This window comes from Lutjanus erythropterus, chromosome 7 (genome assembly GCF_056507025.1).
Source record: "Lutjanus erythropterus isolate fLutEry1 chromosome 7, fLutEry1.hap2, whole genome shotgun sequence".
In the NCBI taxonomy this organism is placed as follows: domain Eukaryota; kingdom Metazoa; phylum Chordata; class Actinopteri; order Lutjaniformes; family Lutjanidae; genus Lutjanus; species Lutjanus erythropterus.
The window spans coordinates 15,534,947-15,555,348 of record NC_139323.1 but is presented as its reverse complement, the minus strand read 5'-3'; the positions used below and the strand labels follow the sequence as shown (position 1 = coordinate 15,555,348).

Here is a 20,402-nt window from a genome sequence, read left to right as displayed (position 1 = left end):
TTGCCTGACAGGAATTTATACAAGGTAAAGTCAAAAATTTCATTTCATTTTTGTAGAACCATAAATGTCCAAACTTTAGTATGAAGTTCCACTTTAAAAAAAAGGGACAGTTCACCCCAAAATCAAAAATCCATAGTTTTCCTCTTAGCCATGGTTCATTTAATAATAGAGCTACTGATATTTCCAGCTTTCAGCTGACTAAAGGTGCAGGAACGTGGATGTCACACTGACTTATAGTTATACCTCGAAACACTGACACATTTGTTTGCAGAACAGTACATCCTACAAACAAGTATTATGATCTTCAGTGCAGCTATTTGGGCCAACAGGTTAAGGTTTACTGACCTGCTATTCTAGGACACCATTTCATCATTTGGAAAGGATGAGTAAGCAAACAGACATGTAAAATCCAATACCTTTATTCAGTTTGTGCAAGTTGTACAATAGATGGTACTCCATATACTTGGGAGGTACAACAATTTACACAATTCTGGCTAGGTCGTTTAATTATTTGTGTAATTCTGAAATGGTAACATCCAATCACAACACTACGCAGGTTAAATGGAACATATGGCTTCTGTTATCATCTACACAGTGAAAGGAACAAGAGACGACAGTCCAACAGTCGCACACAAACGTTTTATCTCAGATCACATAGAGTGAGAAAGAAAAACATCTTAATAAACGTTTATCTGCTCTTATTAGATTGAAACATCAGTGCGTGGTACTCAAGTTGCATTCAACAGACGCAACAGATGTTACATCTCTTGTACTTGGTCCTCAAGAATATATTTTTATGTGGATGTGACATTGGCAAACAAAAAGATTTGTGATTTCTGATTTAAAATATACGAAGAGAAAAAGAAAATAAAAGCATGAATTACAGGGACAAAAGCTTTCCTACAATAAGAACTGTAATTTCTTATGGCAACAAAACCTAGCAGACTTCAAATCTTAAGTCATTTCTGCATTTAATTTAAATGTCACGTTTAAAGCTTGTGACAGGTAACAAAATGCAAAAAAGACAAAAAGAGAAATGGTGCTTGTTAAGGCAAAGTATAAAACTCTGCTAAGGGAGGTTTCTAGTGGTGTAGGGACAGATCAGATGTGTGACTTCAAACACACTCCAGTCGTTGCTATAAAAGAATGGCAGTGACTTATCAGGATCAAAAATGCTTCAGATCCTCTAAAACACGACTTGTGCTGCTTTACAAGTAACCACTCCCGATCTTGGAGGATATAAAAGCTAAGGACTGACGAATGTGAGGTCAGTGTAGGAAGCATCTGCATTAACGGAAAATAACCACAAACTAAGCATTCCTCACATTAACTTTCTAAGGATTTTACAACAAACACACACTTTTCTAGAACAGCATTGAAACTCATGCAATATTTGCCCCGTGGCCTCAAGCAGAAAGTATTTCACACTATGTTCTCTGGCTGCACAATGTGGAGAAGAATAGAGAAGAAAAAACAAAATGAGAGGAAATCAGTCAACTTCTTAAACCATTAACACCCAAGCACAAAAAAAGGTACTTAAAATTGCAGTGTGCACAGTAAATGTGCAACACAACAGCTGAATCTTGGACTGCCATCTGGACGCCCATCTAGGAAAAGAAAAAAAAAGTTGTGAGTTAAGAATTACATTTGTTTCAAAGGCTCTGCAATATTCAGATTTTACATTTGCCTTATGTTCTAGATCTATATATATTTTATTCAAGGGTGGTACAGACCTTTTTCACAGCAGTCATTTCAACATGAAATCATATGACGAACACAGGTGTTACCAATGATACTAATTAAGGTTCCATTCCATTCAAGTCAAACAGACCCGGTTTTCCAAATCTAGAGAGAGCGAGCCAGAGATGCATCTCTGTCCGTCCACTCTGATTCTGCATCAGCCCGCATCCTCCTCTAACCCCCACTGGGAGTAAGTAAGTAAAATGTAGTGGTATCTAACACAAGTTTGGCATGAGGTAACACTACTGCAGCTAGTGAGCTAGTGTTAGTTAGCCAGGCATGCTAACATTTGCAGCTTATGTTAGAGCAGATTAAGTTTAATCCATTCCCCACGTGTCCTTGTGTTTTTCATTTTTTAAAGAAATACCGTCCAAACTCATGACACACGGAGTACCACTCATCTTAGAGTCCCACACACACCACTCTAACATGTAGTGAAATCACAGACTTGTGAGTGAAATACAAAGCTTGAAAGGCCTGCAGTGCCTTAGTTACAGTTGCTAATCAATGATTAACAAAGGCAGCTAGTGTTTGCAGGAGGGGTTTAGCGAAGGGTGAATTGGGAGATACTACTTCCTCATAACATTGCGCCTTGAACTTTGACTCCTTTGCTCATATACCCATCACAAAGGGTTTTGGGGGTGAACAGCAAGAACAGCATGCTGGCTTGCATACTTCAAAACACGAGTGGATGTGTCTTGGCATTTTTGGAATACTGCATTTGACACACTATGTATTGGGACATACAAATACTATATAGTATGGTAGTATGGGTACTGGGACATACAGGGAGTCAGACTTCACCGGTTTTCATTGATTACACTGTTTTAAGCCAGACAAGCTTGTTAAGATTAATACTGCACTATTGCCTAAGTTAGTCTGGCTGTACTGAGATGTTGTTATAGTGGTTTAATTTTTACAAACATGATATACTTGCTGAGGCTTAGGGCAAACACTTTTGTTGCCTGGTTGTCTATCACCAGTGAAGGCTGCAGGTCATTGAGACGTGGATCATTGCTGCTCTGTGGGGCTTCAATGCTAAAGGGACGTCAAAAATGGAGGGTCTTGTGCAGTCTCACAGAATTCACTATGAACGCCATTGTGAGCATTACAACTTGTGATTAACAATTGATGCAATGAGCCAAATGTAAAAACTAAAGCATAAAATTTGAAAAAGGCAAAATGGCACTTATCTAGGTCAGAGGACAAGAGGGCAGGTGCTTGAGCAACCCCTGCAGTCCATCTGTGCATGTGTCTGGTGTTTAAGGTAGCATATAGCAAGCTAAAGGGAAAGTCAGGAAAGTGCTGCCATAAAGATAACTAGTGATAGAAACCATGTCAATACACAGTTTAAGAAGCACTGAAGTAAGGCACCAAAATTGTCCCATGTTGGCAGAGCACTCAGTACCCAACCCTACCTTTCAGGTCAAACAGAATCAGTGCTAAGGTTAGGGTCAGTGTTAGAGTGCTGCTATTGAGCATGCTGTCTTGCTGGTGAAGCTCTGCTGCACCAGTAACAGGACCTTTATTGCTTTGTGGACCTTAGATAGTGTTTATCTACCATTTCATATCAATATGGCTGCCATGAAAAAGATCTATTAGGTGTGCATACACGGAATTGAGGTGGCACACAATCAGCAGTTTTGACTTCAATTTTAAGAAAAATTTCATCACCACATACCTCTTTCAGCTTCTAATTAGAATTTCTTTGCCTCACATTCTTGTCTTTGTGATTTGCATTAGAATTGCTCTTCCTGAAAAACAAAATGTACAGCAAACATTAGATGATTTTCAAAAATAAAAAAGGCTCAATTTTATGTGACAATCAAGGTACTGAGCTGTGGCTGTACTTACAAAGGAGCAGATCCTGAGTCATCATCTAGACGGCAGTAAATGGTCAGTGAAGAGAAGGCAAACAAAAATAAGAGTTAGTCAACAGCAGGTAACATATTTGTGATTGGTGCGAGCAACACATGCCACTCCCCTCCCCCACAGATTAAGATAGTCAATGTTAGAACATGACATCCTCTGCAACGTGATTCCAATGAGGTTATGGTCAAATCTAACATGAACTGAAGCATGCCCGTCTGTTGCATTTCTGACAATGAATGATAAGACAAAATCCTTTAAAAAAAATCAAAATTATCAAGTAATTCCACACACAAATGTTATTTCCTTTGTATAAATGACATGTGACTATAAATGTCACTTAAACTACTGTCTGTTTAGTAAATCTGTTATAAGCTTTGAAAACTGCCATTTATGAACATTGTCCGAATCATCCCTTAGCATCATAGAGGCTCATGCAATACAAGCAAAGGAGACCACAGGAACACTGCAGTGGCTGTATTCAGATGAAAAAACAGTAAACATCTTTTAACTGGCAGAGCTAACACACAACCTGGCATGGATAGTGGCAGTATTCACACAAGAGCAAGAGCACGTATTCACAAGGTAAGGCAAGAGTAGGCTATCTCTGTGGCCAAATGGTGAATGAGACAAATGTAAATGATGACACTAATCTTGAGAAGAGGACTGCCTGTCATTTATCATGCATAAAGTACAAGATGCAGAAAGCATGCAGACAGAATGCTGAAACCTCTCACTTTACAACCTATCCAATTTCATGTCAAACCTTTACACTGGCTTATGTGTTTCATTTGACTCTTTCAGTGGCTCAAACACAGGACTTTACAAGGGACCAATAAAAGAAGTGAAAGAAAGAAGGAAAATATTTTTAAGCTTGCTCTGAATGCAGGGCCAGTGAAAGAGTGACCAAATCTTTGAGCAACATTCCTCTTAGAAGTGGCGACTATGAAAGCAGTTCAATCAGGCTCCCATAGCTTTGTCCACGCTGTCATCTCAGCTCAACCACTTCAGTCTGACATGCAGTTTTGTTCACTTACCAAAATGCAAAATCAGCAGCGAACAGAGAAGTAAAAATGTAAATAATAAAAAATAATAGTTTCTATCACAGATTGATTGAACACCTGATCTTTATTTTAAAAATGTAAATAATAGCAAAACTAAAGACAATAAGGCTCATACTGAATGCATGCAACAACAATCTATACATCTCCACCTACAGAGCAATGCTTTGTCTTGATGGTCTTTAACTAGCCAATGGAGGGCACTAAATATTCTCCCCTCACTTCATTACACAAGGCCTTTTACACCCTTCATCATCAAAAAGCTGCATGCGCATTTTGGTAACCGAAGTATCAGTCTCCTCCAGTCATCAAGCTACAAACATTGAATTAGACAGTTTACAAGCACCAAAATGACCAAACTGTCTAGTTGTTGCATGTACAGTTGTCAGAATCAATATTCCACAGGTCGACTCAAGTTGTACAGGATTACGACAGGATCACCACCATTTTAAGCAATTAGTGGCATCTAATTCTGCAAGCTATCAAAATGAACTGACTGGACTGAGGATGCCATCAAAACTGCTCTTGTTTGAAGCACCCACTGGTAAGCTGTTGTGGGCTGCCATACTTCTTTTGCCAAAATGCGCACGCATCTTCCTCATCGTTTACAAACCGTAAAAGGGTATATAGTTTGATGTGTTTTTGTACTGCAGTTGAATGATTTGAAAGGGGCTTCTTTGTCGTAATGTGCAGCAAAGAGCGCAGAGGACCGAAAAGTTGAGCACAGATTGGAAAATGGTCAAATCTATCTAGTTGAAAAGGAACAGCACTGGTGGCAGTGTATGTCAGGTATTGTGAAATTAAATACAATCTGGGTCCAGTGTTCATCAATAGCACTTTCTAGTACAACCCCAATTCCAAAAAAAGTTAGGACATTGTGTACAATGTGAAGAACCCTCCAACACTGTGTAAACACAGTGGTCCACTGAAATAAATGAGACAGCAAAATGTATCACACTGTGCTAATGTTGGTCAGAACACAATCTTGGTGTTGATGTAACATGTGGCAGTGAAGGCAGTGTGGCGTACGTACCGTCATTGATCTCATCAGGCTTTCTCCTCTTCTCATAGATGAAGATGATGGTCACCAGGATGATGACCTCAGCCAGAATGCCAAGGAAAGGCCACAGAGCGGCCAAGCGACTGCGGACACGCAGGTGGATCTTGTCTGTAGCTGCGCCAAGGTCATTGGTTCCAGAGCAGATGTAGTCTCCGATGTCGCTTTCGATGCTCAGGTCATTAATGGTCAGAGTGGTCTTGTTAGGGGTGTTCTTGATTTCATATTTTTCGCTTGTGCCATTGGTGATAAGCTGAAGGTTATGTTTAATGAACAGGTTAGTAAAGAATTGCGACTAGTCCCCATCATTTCATTTTGTAATTGAAACACTGGACATACATCATTTGGCACTTACAAACCATCACAATTTGAAAAAATAATGAAATGCTTAGGTTCATGTCCTCTAGTTTAGAGCTGTGCATCAAGAACATGTCATGAATAATTTTAGGACAATATAGTACCGTTTGGGCGCCATCTTTGTCCTTGAACCAGGTCCAGTCAGTGGGCAGTGGATAACCATGGCTCACACAGACCATCGCACCTTTGTCCTTCTCATTGCCATGCTCAGAGTGTTTGTAGGCAGCAACATGGGGAAGAGCTACAGCAGGAAGAGAAATGTAAATTATAACATGAACATGAACTGAAGAGTCAACCTCACATAAGAATCAAAACCAAGAGCTGACTGGAATGTGTCCAGAACTATCTTCATAATACCAGGACTCAAAATATACTTGTATCCATCAGCCAAATAGCTAGTGTCTGTTCAAATTTTACCAGCCATTCAATAGATTTCCATTGTTTTTTTTTTTTGGCTGGGGAGCGGAAGGTGCTAATCCTTTGAAATTAATTATTAAAACTGTCACCTTCATATTTTTTCTCTTTTCTGCTGCACATGCAGGTGAAATCCAGTTTTCAATTGTATTTGACACATAATCACTTTCCTCAACAGTGCAGAGACAAAAAGGTTATGGCTCATATCCTACAATGTTACAGAAAATATCAAATATTACAGATCTTCAATTACGTATGTTGCTACACTACGCACAATTTTTTAAACATGTTTTTGTACCAACTGGTAGCTTCCTCCACTTTGTCAATAATGGCTTGCTTATTACCATAGATTCAGGCATACAATCAATGAGATGCATTCCAAGCAAATCAATAGGGCACTATCAACAGTGTATGAATACATAATGCTTAATGTTGTGAACAAATAGCCACACCCAGATAATGGACATTACCACTAGGAGAGCCACAACATCAGCTTACAAATTATCAGCACTAAGGTTTATTGAAATCATAACATCGCACAATGGTTCCTGGAAAATGGCTGCCTTTAACAGGTAGTTCCTGCTGTGAAATTGAATCAGAAGAATGTACTTAATACAAAGGCTACTTAATCTGTAACTATAAGGAACATAACATTTGTAGCCGTGTTAGTTACAACTCCAATGTAAGCATGAATTTGAAAGCAACATCTGTGATATTCACTGACTAACTTACTTTTGACTTCAATTATCTGCTTCACCTCTGGATCAGTCTGGAACACACATTCATACTTTCCACTAGAGGTGTGGGTGATCTTCTCCAAACTGTGGAAAGAAAAAAAAAATGCATATTAGAGAATACGGTGCATCACTTTTCATAATAGGAATCAGGTGTATTCTTCTGCGGGTCTACCATATCACAGATGTTGACTTCTAACCAATTCTGCTGAAGCCACATTAATGACAGTGATTAGTTTTCCACTTAGCTAAGTAGAAAATCACAATAGAAAGCTGTTTATGCTCAAGAGCTGGAGGTAAAAAATAAAGCTGCTTGTCCATGCAACAAATATTTCAAATTTCCCCTGGTAATCACAATCCCACTTTTGTTTGGTGCTGTTGTCCCGTACAGTACTGCCTGCTCTCTCTAATGGGGAATTAAGGTCAGGGCTAGTGAGCACACACTACTAGGGGCGTTTATCCCTGCTGCCAAGACTACCGTCAAAGCTGCACGACTGCACGGTCCATCTCTCTGCTAATCAAGAGAAGCGAATGCCCGCATGGCGCCCCTAGCTCTGCTGCTAATGGAGGCAGCCAGGGAGGATAGGAGGATAGTGAGAGGGGGAGGGAAGACAGACAAGCAAAAGGCAAATTGAGAGGGAGGAACATTAGAGGATAAAGATGGCTACTGAATGTAGTAGCCAAGCCAGAAAAGGACATCATAAGAATCACAGTAAAGGAGTGAAGAAGACTAAAGCAAGACACACAATGCCAGCAGCTCTCTTTTAGAGACATTTTGAGAAACGGTACCAATGTCAATAATGCTCACTCTTTAACCCAATGGACATCTAAAAGAATTAAAGCCAATTGGGCTTGTCAGGTCTCTCAGATTATAATTTTTTATCTATTTATTATTTATTAAGCTTTTTAACCATGTAAACATTGTCAGACTCGAGACAAAAAACATTTATATTGGTATCAGGGAAAGACAACCTTTATTGTGCCCTAGAGAGTGCAGGGAAGATCCATTCAAATGACACATGGGTGGATGTAGCTACTTACCGGAGGGTTGTGAATGGAGCAGTGCTAGTAGACTTTGAATCTTCAATGAGTTTGCCATTGTGCAACCAGTGGGAGCCCTTGATGGGAAAGCTGGACTCAGTCAAGTTGCAGCTGAGGACCGCAGAGGTCTGGTTGCTGACTTCAGGAGGATCAGCGATGATGTTTGGGTCTTAAAATAAACAGAGAAGGGAAAAAAAGTTATTTATCAACCTTTTCTATGTAAATCTTCACTTGTTTGGCCTTGCAATTATGCAATATTTTTGCAGAGTTAGACAATATGGCTGTCTTAATCTTAAATTAATTGCTAACATGAAGGTATTGCCTCAAAATGCATCATCATTTTTTAGACTTTAGTTTATTTGACATTTTGTCTCTTGACACTCAACAGTTGTCTTTAAGGAAACAATTTGATGGTACAAAATGTCATAGGGCATACCATGTAAAACAAGACAGCCCTATGCACCATTCTCACACTCACTAGTGAGCAAAAAATTAAAAGGTAGGCACATTGAAAGAGGACAACAAGATCACAGCATTTAATTGTTTCTCAGTTATCCCTCTGTCACCAGGGTGTAAAAATGCATTAGGATGCAACATGTAATTTTCTATTGAGACAATTGTTGAGTGATAAGTAGTAAAGGGGAAATTAGGAATTACAATCCAAGTCCTTCGCATTTTCCTTCAACTTACCAAGTTTAAGAAGGAAAACACATCTGTTCTTATAAATTAAACCAAAGAACATTGTGACATGAGTAAAGGTTCTGAACAAATGCACAGAAGATTCAATGCAAGGTGGCAAGAGCTCCCCAAAATGGGGAGATCTGTCCCACCAACAGTAGAATGGAAGGGAAAATAGGAGTTTTATTGGAAATCTAATCATCTGTCTACAACAAGGTCATGGGGAAAGATGTTTTCATTAATACATGCAGAAGAAGCAACAAGAAGGGGATCAAAAATCATTGGCAGTTTTATTGCCAATCACATGATAGCATGTAAAAATGAAGTATATTTGCTTCAATCGAGTAAAGAAACTGACCAATTATTCCAAAGTGACAAAAATAATACTGGACCACAAGGCAGAAAGATACCCCATGGCTGCAAATCTATTTTAAACAATTAGTTGCCACCTTCTGTGCCTACTGGTCAGTAGGGTATAAGCCACAGGAATGGTCTACAAGCATAAACAAAAGGGGCCTTGTCAGTGTTAGTATCAATTAGGGAAAACATGAGCAAAGTAAATATCTACCAAGAAGCAATATTAATCAAGTAATCTGACACCCCTTTTTTGTTTTTCTCAAAATAATGAAATATTCATATTTCTCTCTCATTTGGATAATTGTCCTGCAGGAGCCATTTGCAAATTTCTGACCTTATGACCAGTATTATTAGAAAACCTATTGTAATAAAAGCTAAGCCTTGAAACATGGGGAAAAAAAAGGCATCAGATTGAAGACATATTTTGCGCCAGGTAATACGGGATTAGGGAGTGGCCCAGCCATGTTTTATGACCAGGTTCATGTTCTACTACAGGACAACCTTGGAACTTTCGGGGAGAAGAGGGGAAGAGTGTATACTGGGTGAAGCAGGATAGAGGGGCTACTGTACTGGGAAGCATGGGAGTTGAGTGTAACAGGAGCTGAATGTCCAGGATTTCACTAATGAGGAGATGACAGCCAGGCTATTTCTCCTCATGCTTCCTCTGCCACTCACTTTCAACCACAATAATGTTTGCCTGCGAGCGGATCCACTTGATTTTTGGCGTCTTCTTCAGTTCATTGCGGTCAGGGTCGTTGGAAGCGCGGCACTCATACGTGCCTGAGTCGTCGAAGGTGAGGCTAGTGAGGTGGATGGTGCTAGTGGCATGTGCTACATATGTGGCGTTTATGTGCACACGGTCATCCCGTGCCCCGTCAAAGAGCTGGGTGAAGGTCTCATTGGGCTCTTCGCCCTCTATAAACCACCACTGCACCTCAGGGATGGGGTTCCCTATCACCTCACAATGCAGCTCTGCACTGTCACTGATCAGCTTCATCTGAGACAGGGGAGACTTGATAAAGCCGGCTGAGCACCGTTTACAGTCAGCCCAGCAACCACATATTTAAAAACGTTTTGAATGTGTTTGTGTTTTAAATGGTTTAAAGCAAGAAGCCAGGCGATTTCATGAATTGGTGATAAAAGGCAGTGATGGAAGAAAGACAAGCAAACAGGAAAAAGAAAGAAAAAGAAACAAAGTTAATAAGAGACAAATGAAATGAAAATATGAAAGTAAGCACATAGAAAAGGCAGAGATCAGAGCAACAGTTTCACAAAATAAATGCAACATAAAAGGCAATTAGGGATGACTCAAGCTGATCTAAGAGTGCTCTATTAAGCTCTACAAACCATTTTCCTCCAATACGGCATCCTTGCAATGTCATGGAGGTTAAAATGTTTTATTTTGTTCAAAGAACAATGTTGAATCAATGCTATAGTGGTATTTGTAAACTGTACTGCTTGGAGCCGTTTCTGATATTTTTCCATCCCATTTATATCATTGAGAAGAGACAACTGTTAGGTATGGGTGATTCATTGAATCTGTTACTAGTGGACTTTCATAACAATTTAATTTAGGCTACCCACTTAAAACAGAGAAATGTGTTATATCTTTAGTGCAACAAATCATAAAATTACCATTATATGTCTTTGGAGATCAAGAAAACGTGAAGTTGAAATGCCCACTTCTGACACCAACACTACAGCTGTGGTTTCCCCTTTAAAATTTCTATTTCGGGACAGAATAACTGTTTTTATTTGCCTGTTTAACATTAATTACAGTTCAAATTCATGCTGAATGTTTGCAGAGTGAGTAAGTGTCTGTTTATGAGTCGGAAGAAATCTTTAATAATCTTGTAGAAAAAAGATGTTTATAACAAGATTAGTTAGAGGAAGACAGCCAGTCACGCAACTCCAAATCTAGAGTGTTTTTTAAGAGCAGAGCACTTTTGTTTTCAGGATAATAGGCTTTGCTTTACATTGACAGGCAACTGACAGTTTTAAACAGCTGACAACCTTATAGTTTAGGACTTGTAGTTGCTAATTGTTGTCAACAATATTATTGTTGTTTACACTATTGCACGCGTCTTACGCTCATGCAATGTCACTGAAGCCAACCTGGGGGAAACAACTTACTTCAACCAAAGACTGTATATTAAATAGGATTTCAACCACTCTCTATGGCTCCAACTTGCTATTTGAACCACAAGGCTCATTTTTGCATGTGAAATTCAAGTGCCTTTACATTGGTATTTGTTCTATTTAAATTGTTTAGAGGCATAGTATTAGCAATAACTCCATAATAAATGTTGAGACTACTGGCAAAAAAGCTTGGTTGAGGCAACCCTAGAGGGAGTTAAAGCAAACAAAAACATTAAAAGTATCCAACAGCATTCCAATAAAATCAAAACAATATGAAATGAATGAAACAGAACATGAAGAGAAAAGCAGATGAGGCTGAAATGAAAAACATTCACATAACAAAATGAAATTAAATTAAAAATCCATGAAAGCCTTTAGACATGCACCAAGAATTTTGGGCTAGTTCCCTTTCTCTGCCATGCTTACGGCCCCTTTCCATACACAGAGCTTGTCTGGCTCATCTTGGTTTGACCTAGCCTGTCAGCCCATCACAGCAGGGGTCTGCAGTTCCATTACAACAGGGCTACCCACTTGGAGTTTTTTATCTGAAGACGAGCTCGAGGAGGCTCGAGTTGAGCTGCTGTAAAGCGGTGGATAAACCGTTTATATTCGTCTCTAGGATAAACAGTTTTCTTAACTTTTTCAACATAGAAGTCCAGTGTTGTTAAGTTATTTAAACAATTTTATTATAAAGTAGCACAAACAGGATTTCTTTTCATTCAGGGGTTCATCAGCACTAACTTAACATGACTCAGACACAGCTGAAGGCAAATATGAAATGGCAAAATAATGCAGATATCTGAGAGTACAAGCAGCGACAAAGGAGAGAAACTACATTTCAAACCATAAAGATTCTGTTAGAAGCTACAAATGTACTGAGAGCTGAACATGAAGAGACTTAGAGAAACTTATTTCTCTCTGTTCTCCTGCAAACACATGAGCTGAGTATCACAAACTTTGACCCCACTCCAAAGTAGGCCCAGCTCAGGTGCCGCTTGGCACGCAGAAAGTGAAAATGGAAATGCAGTTCAGTGAGGTACAGTTTGGCTTGGCATGGTGAAAAGCACTGGTGGAAAAGGAACATTCTGTTGATTATTAAACGCAGGCACCGCACATGACCCCAATGTATGTGGAAGTCAACATGGTCAATCCTCACGGAGTGGCAAACACTAACAATCAACATCTGCCATTGTTGCATTCATATGGGAATAACACTAAAAACACTTGTTTTTAGCTGCTGCACAACTTACTTTACCAAACAGATTTAGAAAGAAGTCAAAGTATTCTTTTGATTGATCTTCTGAACTTGATCCTCTTAAATGTGGGTGAGTTTGATTAGGCTGTCAAATCCTGCTTGAGTGTGTATGGGTGGCAGCGTCAGTTAACTTACTTATTTCTGGCTACGCTGTCATTCTCACAAACCACTGCAATTGTTCTGTCACACACGCTCACATTCTGATGGATTTACTTCTCAAGATATTTGTTTCCTTCCCAGTATCACAGCTCTACACATTCATAACAGGTAAGGTGGATCTGTTTGGCCACACAGTGGTGGTCAGGGGCGTTAAACACTTAGGTGGGTCCAAGGAAGAATAACATTCCTCACACTACAGGCCAAGGCACAGTGAGCTTGTTCCCATCCTCTCAGAAGACAAAAGACAAAGCTGAGCAAAACCAGGGCTGGGCTTGGGGTACCAATAAGAAAAACAACAGCACAAATTAAAGTTGAGTTAAAACACTAGCCTATATCAAACTGTAAATCTTCAAAGAGCATGCACACCATTCTTATACATTCCCTTCAAGAAGATACAGGTGGTTTTGTGTTGGAGAAGATTAACTTTCAAGAATATTTCACACAATACTGTCAGCAGATATCAATCACACATAAAACAAAACAGGCAGACTTGCAACAAGAGCCTCAGTCTCTAGTACATGTATATCATGTAACCTTTCTTGCTTAGTGGCTTCCAAAGGTCACCTTCTTAGCAACACCTTCCTAACATGCTGCATGAAAGTTCAGAATTAAATATAGTCCAGGCCCTATTCCCACCAAAGATGGGATGTAAAACACACCTAGCTTGACATTTGCTGCCTATAGGCCTCTGCTATATTATGAGAACCAGCTCCATTTGTTCAGAGAACAAATTCCATAGTTGATGTACCGTGTTTACATAGGTCAATAGCAAGCTAAACAGCCTATACAACAGAGTGCAAAATTAACTTTGAGTGAGTTTTAAAATTACAACCAGTCACTTAGTAGATCAGTGGGTTTATCTGGCTGGTGAGTAGGGCAAATCTACCAGCCACTTGCATATTTTATCATCATTTGGCAAGTGGCTGGTGCCCTGTAGAACAATGTACAGAAAAGGCCTGGAAAGCTACATGTTTAATATACGGGGAGGAAGTGAGTATATATAGGCCACCCAAAAGAGTATAAATATTTGATGATATGATTTGACATTTGTTAAGCATAAAAAAGTAGAGTGGCGCAAATGTGGATACATGCTTTATCTTCATAGAAAGTTAATCTTTCATTGAGCCAGCTGGTTGAAAATTAACAACTCATGCTGAAATGTACTCAGTCTTTAGAGAATATAACAAAGAATAAACCATGTACTCCTCAGGCCACTTTCAACACTCACCTAACAAAGTATATTGAAATGTTCATGCTGAACAGGAAAGGCTAATACAATGCAACGTCTAGTCCTACAGAAGATGGATGCCAGTGGTTCCAACATGATGAAAGCAGCGACACACATGGAAACAGACACATTGTTCAGAGGCCATTTCAAGCTTTCATTTCAGCCTTTTATTACTTAGTCTAGAAAACTGTTCGGAAATTAACACCTTCTGTTGGGGAGGGGGTGGAATACTTGTCACTTTCTATCACATAAGTCCATTGGGCGCGACCTGATCGTTCAAGTATTTTTTTTAATCAAGAGGCACACTTGTACACAAGCACACAAATGTAATCATTCAGCCACAGTGGACTGACACAGATGTGTCACCACTATAAGAAGAATGTCAACTCCCACACCAAAAAAAAAAAAACAACTGTCACAGTCAGTGCTACTGCTTAGACTGCAGGATTTAATCAGAAAATGATAATTTGGGCTAAGTGAGAGCAGGTTAAGCAGCTGGAGTCTCAAAATGGTGGTCAATAACAAAATGAGTCTGTGTTCGACACCGTTTAGCAAATTACTGGGACTAAAAATCAAGTCGATTACATGTGTGAGAAAAAACTAAGTACTAGTAGCCTTACCTGTGTGTCTGCCTCTTAACCTACTTTTCACGGCAAAGTGAAGCTAGAGAAGAAGCTGAATGTCTAGGGAAATCTAATTTTACTTCTCATCTGGTCCAGAGCTGTCATTACAAAAGCAGGAAACATCGAATCGAATGGTATGAGAGATACTTGTGTTGTGTTAGACTAATACTCACATGCCCGTTACATTCATAAACAGCCTGGTTGCTGGTATCAACCTGCTGTTTGCAAAATAAAGGATAACCCTGTTTTACCCAAGCTGTGGGAAACCAGGCCTAATAATGGGTAGGGCTGGGCAATATATCAACATCATATGAATATTGTGATATGAGCTTAGATATCTTCTTAGAATTTGGATACTGTTAAATGGCAAAAGTGTTGTCTTTTTCTAGTTTTAAAAGCTGCAATACAATTATGTGATCGGTAATTTTCTGAACTTAACAGACTGTTCTAGCTGTTCCATTACTTGTCTTGACTCACTTCATTATCATATCCATATAACTTTAAACGGTTAATCAAAAATCTTGTTTTGTTAATATTTTGTGGAATCACCAACAGTCCCTAAATCCCTAAAATATTGTCACAATATTGTGATTCCTGGTCCAAAATATTGTGATATTTGATTTTGTCCACAACATTGTCAATGGCCTAAAAATTGTGATATTATTTACAAGCCATATCACCTAGTCCTAATAATGGGAGAATTTGACTCCATAGTTTTATAACATATTACATCAGTGCAAGTACTTCTCTTAACTGATTCAGGATGATGAAATACTGAGAGGAAACTGACTACGTTTGGGTATTTTCTGAGTACCTCTAATACGAACAACTCTTTTAATGTTAAAACTCAATAACAAATAAATTGTATCAAAGCAATTATTCCATTTAACATTTTTTTTGTATTAATGTCATAAAAACACAAGACAATAAAATCCTGACATGACATGAATGATAACCGCATCAGTCCCCTACAAGTACATTTTATACAGTGTGTGGACTTTCATTATATTTGGGATCACAACAGAGTGAAAAATCTTTTTTTGTTCATCGGGTTAGGGTGTAGGGTGATGTATTCACCTTTTTTTTTCTTGAGAAAATTTGTATATTGAGATATACTGTATGTTGGAGCATAGCCTAAACATTTAAAGATATGATTTATAAGCCACATCACTCAGCCCTACTATGAATCAATTAAGTGAACAAGCTTAAGTTCTTAAACCTTTATATACAACAGAAGAGAAAGCTCAGAACACAGTATCGTGACAGCTGATACACATTACGTGGATTGGGCCTACAGGCTCACTGAATCAACTTGTGACCAATTCATCAGAACAAGCCACCAACTATCTTTACGAGGGAGGAGTTTCCAATTGCAGCGTTACAATCCAGGGCTCCGACCAGGCTGCGATGATCAAACGCTTACCAAAGTACGACTATTATTTTACCCTCACGGTGGTTTTGGAAAATGCGGCCTAGTTCAGCGAGAACCACAATTGATCAAACGTTAATTCCCAATGCGAAACAAATGCGAGTTCAGAAACTACAACATCAATCGTTACTCAACCACCATACGGACCGAATTAACATTCACGTTAACGCTCACGTGACTGATTACATTAGTAAAGCTTGACATCAAAACACTTTCTCTAAAACAGTGACAGGCGAAGGGGAATAAAATAAACACATTCAGCGTTAATGCTATTTTGTCACGAAACGCCCCGACAACCGAGTGCAAATTAGCTAAATATGACGCTAGCAATAACACTGCAGCTAGCGTTGATAAACGACTGTTTCTGACTAACACTGGATAAAGTGGTTTAAATTTAGTATCCGTGTCACCTTTAAAAGGTCTTCGACAGCGGAAAAACTAATCTGTCGTTTCGTTAGCAAAACAGGAGCCGGGATGAACATTTTTAATGTTCGTTATCAGGGCAAAGTCTACATCTTCAACCAACATGGCTGACACAAAATTCTTACCTGTGGACGCATTGGCTCGCCAACAGCTCAACAGAAGGGCACTGACAGCCCACAGTAACTTCATGGCTGATGATTAATTATTGATTATTAAATCGTCGAAGAGACGCGGTGTTAACTACGAAGAGCTCGATCCTCTTCTTCCTTCCCTTGTGAACTTCCAGCGAGATGTAGGAGCTGAGTGTTCCTCTCTGGGGCCGATGTACTGCTAGTCGTCCTCTAGTTGCACCTCACGCACACGCCCTGAGCAGCACGTACGAATGACGTAAGCTTAAGAGGCGTGGTTACGTCAGCTGCATTACATTGGTCCTCTGCTGAAGCCATTTAAACTTATTTAATACTTTTCACCATCACCACATAGGGAAATAATATGTAACAACGGTAATACTACTGTCAACAACGTGAGTGTATTAGACTTTATTAGACCGTATTTAGGAGCACTTTACAACAGAACTGTACTGAAAAAAAGTATTATTTTTTCCCATTGTTATTGTTAAACTCTCACAATAAGGTAGGTAGTTTACAGTGCAGTTCTGTTGTAATGTTTCCCTAATTACCCCCTAATAAAATCTTAGAAGGGTCTAATATTGTCTAATAAAGAACATATTATTTCTTGTTTTTGTCAAATTTAGTAAAACTAAAATCAAGTGCAACTGAATTTGCCTCTATTCTCACAGGTTTAACTGAGTTGATGAAGTGTCACTTGTCACTATCAAGGTGTTAATGTTCAGGAACCTTGTTTAACTGCTGGTCTTGTAAAATTAACAGACATAAAATGAACACACAAACTTAAGAAACGAACTTCAAAAATATCACAAGAATTCGCCCAAAAGTAAACTTTTCTTGGAAAGCACAATTAAACAATATGAACTGGCATAATAGTGGTGCCCCTTACAATTTTGTATTTCAAACAAGATCAGAGTTCATTTTAAGACTGTGTATAACATTTTCCCATGCAACACCATAATCTCCAAATTTGTTGATATAGATGCAAATTGCAGCTTTTGTGACGCTGAGCCACAGACGGTCATGTATTTGTTTTGTTACTGCCCCTCCTCATCTGTGTTTTGGAGGGACAGACTTTTAGACTGGACATTATCTAACAATTAAGCCAAAAAATGTTATTACTAAATTCAAATGCAGCAATAAGCCTTTGCGTTTCATGACAAATCTTATAATTGTAATCAGTAAAATATGGATACCTTGTCCTTCATGACAAAAAAGTGCATGCACATATGTTTATTATTTACTCTAAACCCCAATTAAGATATACTGACTGTTGATGTCATTCTTTTTTTAATGTTAAGATGTTTTAATATGTTATTTAATTGATCTGCACTTCACACACTGAATATCTCTGGAGTGTCGACTTCATGTTCGACTACAGTTGCCGACTGTCTGCTCCTTCATGTTCAATAAAGAAAAGAACTAAAAACTTACTAAAAGGCCACGGTGCTGCAGTGATTTTGCCGTACCCACAGATAACTGGGTGTGTTAAGATATTAGGGTTTCAAATAAGTATGTAATAAATAATCATGTCTGTGTTTAGTATCAAGTTTCATTTTACAAAGAAACACATCTCATATTGCACACTCACAAAACTAACATGCATGCCAGCCATGTTAACATAGTGTCCGAAGGAAAACCACGCAGATATACTTTATATTAGAGGAAAAACTGCCAAAAGTATAGATTTGTTTCATGTCTTAACATTTGTGATTGTAATGTTAGGTAAAATGTATGTATTTTTGTTTCTTGTCTTAATTTTTATCGTCGTGTAATGTTGCAAATGGAACTGCTGTAACACAAGAAAAATTTCAGACTCATTCTGACATTAAAGTATTATTAATTATTAAGGAGGGATGTGACTTCATGCTCAGTACACTATGTCAAAAATCCAGGCTGTGTTGCAGAGTGACCAGTGACCATATGGATCACTGCTGGAGTTTTCAAAAAGGCACATAAGGACAGACGACACAATTCAGACATTAGCAAAGAAAATATGGTGATGCAAGAAATCCTGCTGTGGGTGCAGTTCAAATAGAGTCAAACGGAGACTTCTCTTGACTTGACCGATTACTACTGTGATGTTCCCTTATCAACTCAAACAACAAAAAATAAACCCTGAGTAAATGCATGAGAAAGTATGTTAGAAAACCCCAAAATTCAGATGTGCCATGCCGATGTTTCAGAATAGAACAAGACACAGACTGCCAACTTATTAAAATCTACTTGAATGTTTTCACTTTGTCAAGAGATTTTGTGTGGATTAAAAAAATCCAATAAAAGGCTGTTACATACATTTCAAGGTATGAACTTAGGTCACACATACTTCCAATGTTAACCACAAAGGTAACAATAAACTGTGAATATGAATCAAAAATTTCACATTGTGAAGTCAAACTCGTATCCATAGGTCAAGTGTATCCATCGGTCTTCTAGCTTGGCCAATGTCCTGTCCGTAGCAACAATCCCTTCAGATTAAAGGCCTTTGAACCAAAACCCCAGAGGACAAGAAGGGTAACAATGCAGAGGAAATACACCCATGCGGCTAAACAATAAAAGGAAGCAGAATTTATTGGCTTATTGATAACACTTAACAGGCCAGTAACCTGTTGAAAGATTGAATATGAACTGTTTACCATCTGTACTTTGAAAGTACAAAACAATCTCAAAAATGCATTATGCATTGAAAACACTTCCAGCAGAGCTCGCTAATGATTTTATTGTTCCCTGGCTGATGCTTGGTTGTTGTAAGAGTCTGCAAGACGCCATTAAAGGGACAAATAATTCAGACTGGGAAACACAGACCAGCACAGCTCAGAACTTGTCTGTTTGCAAAAATATTTACCAAACTATTATTTTATTTGTTTGGTTTTAAGACAAACAGTTGCTGTTTTTTTATTGAATGATAGCTTATTCACTCTACCAATTACATTTTTTTTTTTCTTTTTTTGGGGGGGGGGGGGGGTCCTACTTGTTTTACTGCACTTCCATCTAGTGTCTAACCACAGCACCACACATGAAGTGCAGAAAAGAAAAACCCAGTGGTTGTTTACATACAATTAAAACACATTTGTTCCACAAAGCTCAATTTTACCATTTTATGACTACTGTTGCTCATGATTAGACCTTCAAAGAATATTATATATACACACACTGAGAATGTTTTACATCAATTTTGAGTGGTAGCACTCAAACATCTTTATTTTTTATATCAGTTCATTTTTTGGACACAATCATACTGCAAATCAATAGTTTTTCAACTGGCAACTTTAGAAAATATTTAATTTACCTTTAAGTTAAAATGCACAATGTTTTTTGTGTTTAAAGGGACAATTCACCCCAAAACGAATATTAAATATCTTTTCTTATCTTACCTGTCAAGCTTTTATTTATATATCTAGATTGTTTTGGTGTGATGAGCAACATTTGGGAGATAAACGGTATAGATGTCTGTCTTCTCTCCGAAATTATGGAACAAGATGGCACTCGGCTTGTGTGCTTAAAGTGCCAAAAATACATTTGAAAAACTCAACAGAAATGTCTTTTTGGGAAATTCTGTTATTCAAGATAACAGTCGTGATTTCTGGTCATTTTACTAGAAAGAAATTAGTTCAGTCATTACCTTGAGTATTCAGGTCACGATTTCTAGAAAAGGGACACAGTTTTTGAGTTTTTCAAATGTATTTTTGGTGCTTTGTGCACCACATGCC

At 38.4% G+C, this 20,402-nt stretch overlaps 1 protein-coding gene across 2 annotated transcripts; it reads right to left on the bottom strand.

The window, feature by feature from the left end:
* Positions 1-403: 403 nt before the first annotated feature.
* On the bottom strand, positions 404-16,932 carry bsg (basigin). Of its 2 annotated transcripts, XM_084722905.1 has the most exons (9): positions 16,690-16,932; positions 9,984-10,334; positions 8,274-8,442; positions 7,231-7,319; positions 6,189-6,325; positions 5,704-5,980; positions 3,595-3,619; positions 3,422-3,494; positions 404-1,607 (listed from the first exon to the last, which is right to left on the bottom strand). In XM_084722905.1, the coding sequence occupies exons 1-8, from the start codon at positions 16,751-16,753 to the stop codon at positions 3,434-3,436; spliced, it is 1,173 nt and encodes a 390-aa protein (XP_084579031.1). In that variant the 5' UTR covers positions 16,754-16,932; the 3' UTR covers positions 404-1,607; positions 3,422-3,433. The 2 variants fall into 2 exon arrangements, with proteins under 2 accessions (XP_084579031.1, XP_084579030.1); XM_084722904.1 differs by lacking the exon at positions 9,984-10,334 and having other exon boundaries at positions 16,690-16,926.
* Between the last annotated feature and the right edge of the window lie 3,470 nt (positions 16,933-20,402).

Bases quoted from the DNA above. Each gene is read 5' to 3' on its own strand.
- bsg (XM_084722905.1), bottom strand. From the start codon at position 16,753: ATGAAGTTACTGTGGGCTGTCAGTGCCCTTCTGTTGAGCTGTTGGCGA. The intron at 10,335-16,689 runs GTAAGAATTTTG...AACGGTGCTCAG, and splicing joins GCGAGCCAATGCGTCCACAG to CCGGCTTTATCAAGTCTCCC. The intron at 8,443-9,983 runs GTGAGTGGCAGA...GTTTATTTTAAG, and splicing joins AAACATTATTGTGGTTGAAA to ACCCAAACATCATCGCTGAT.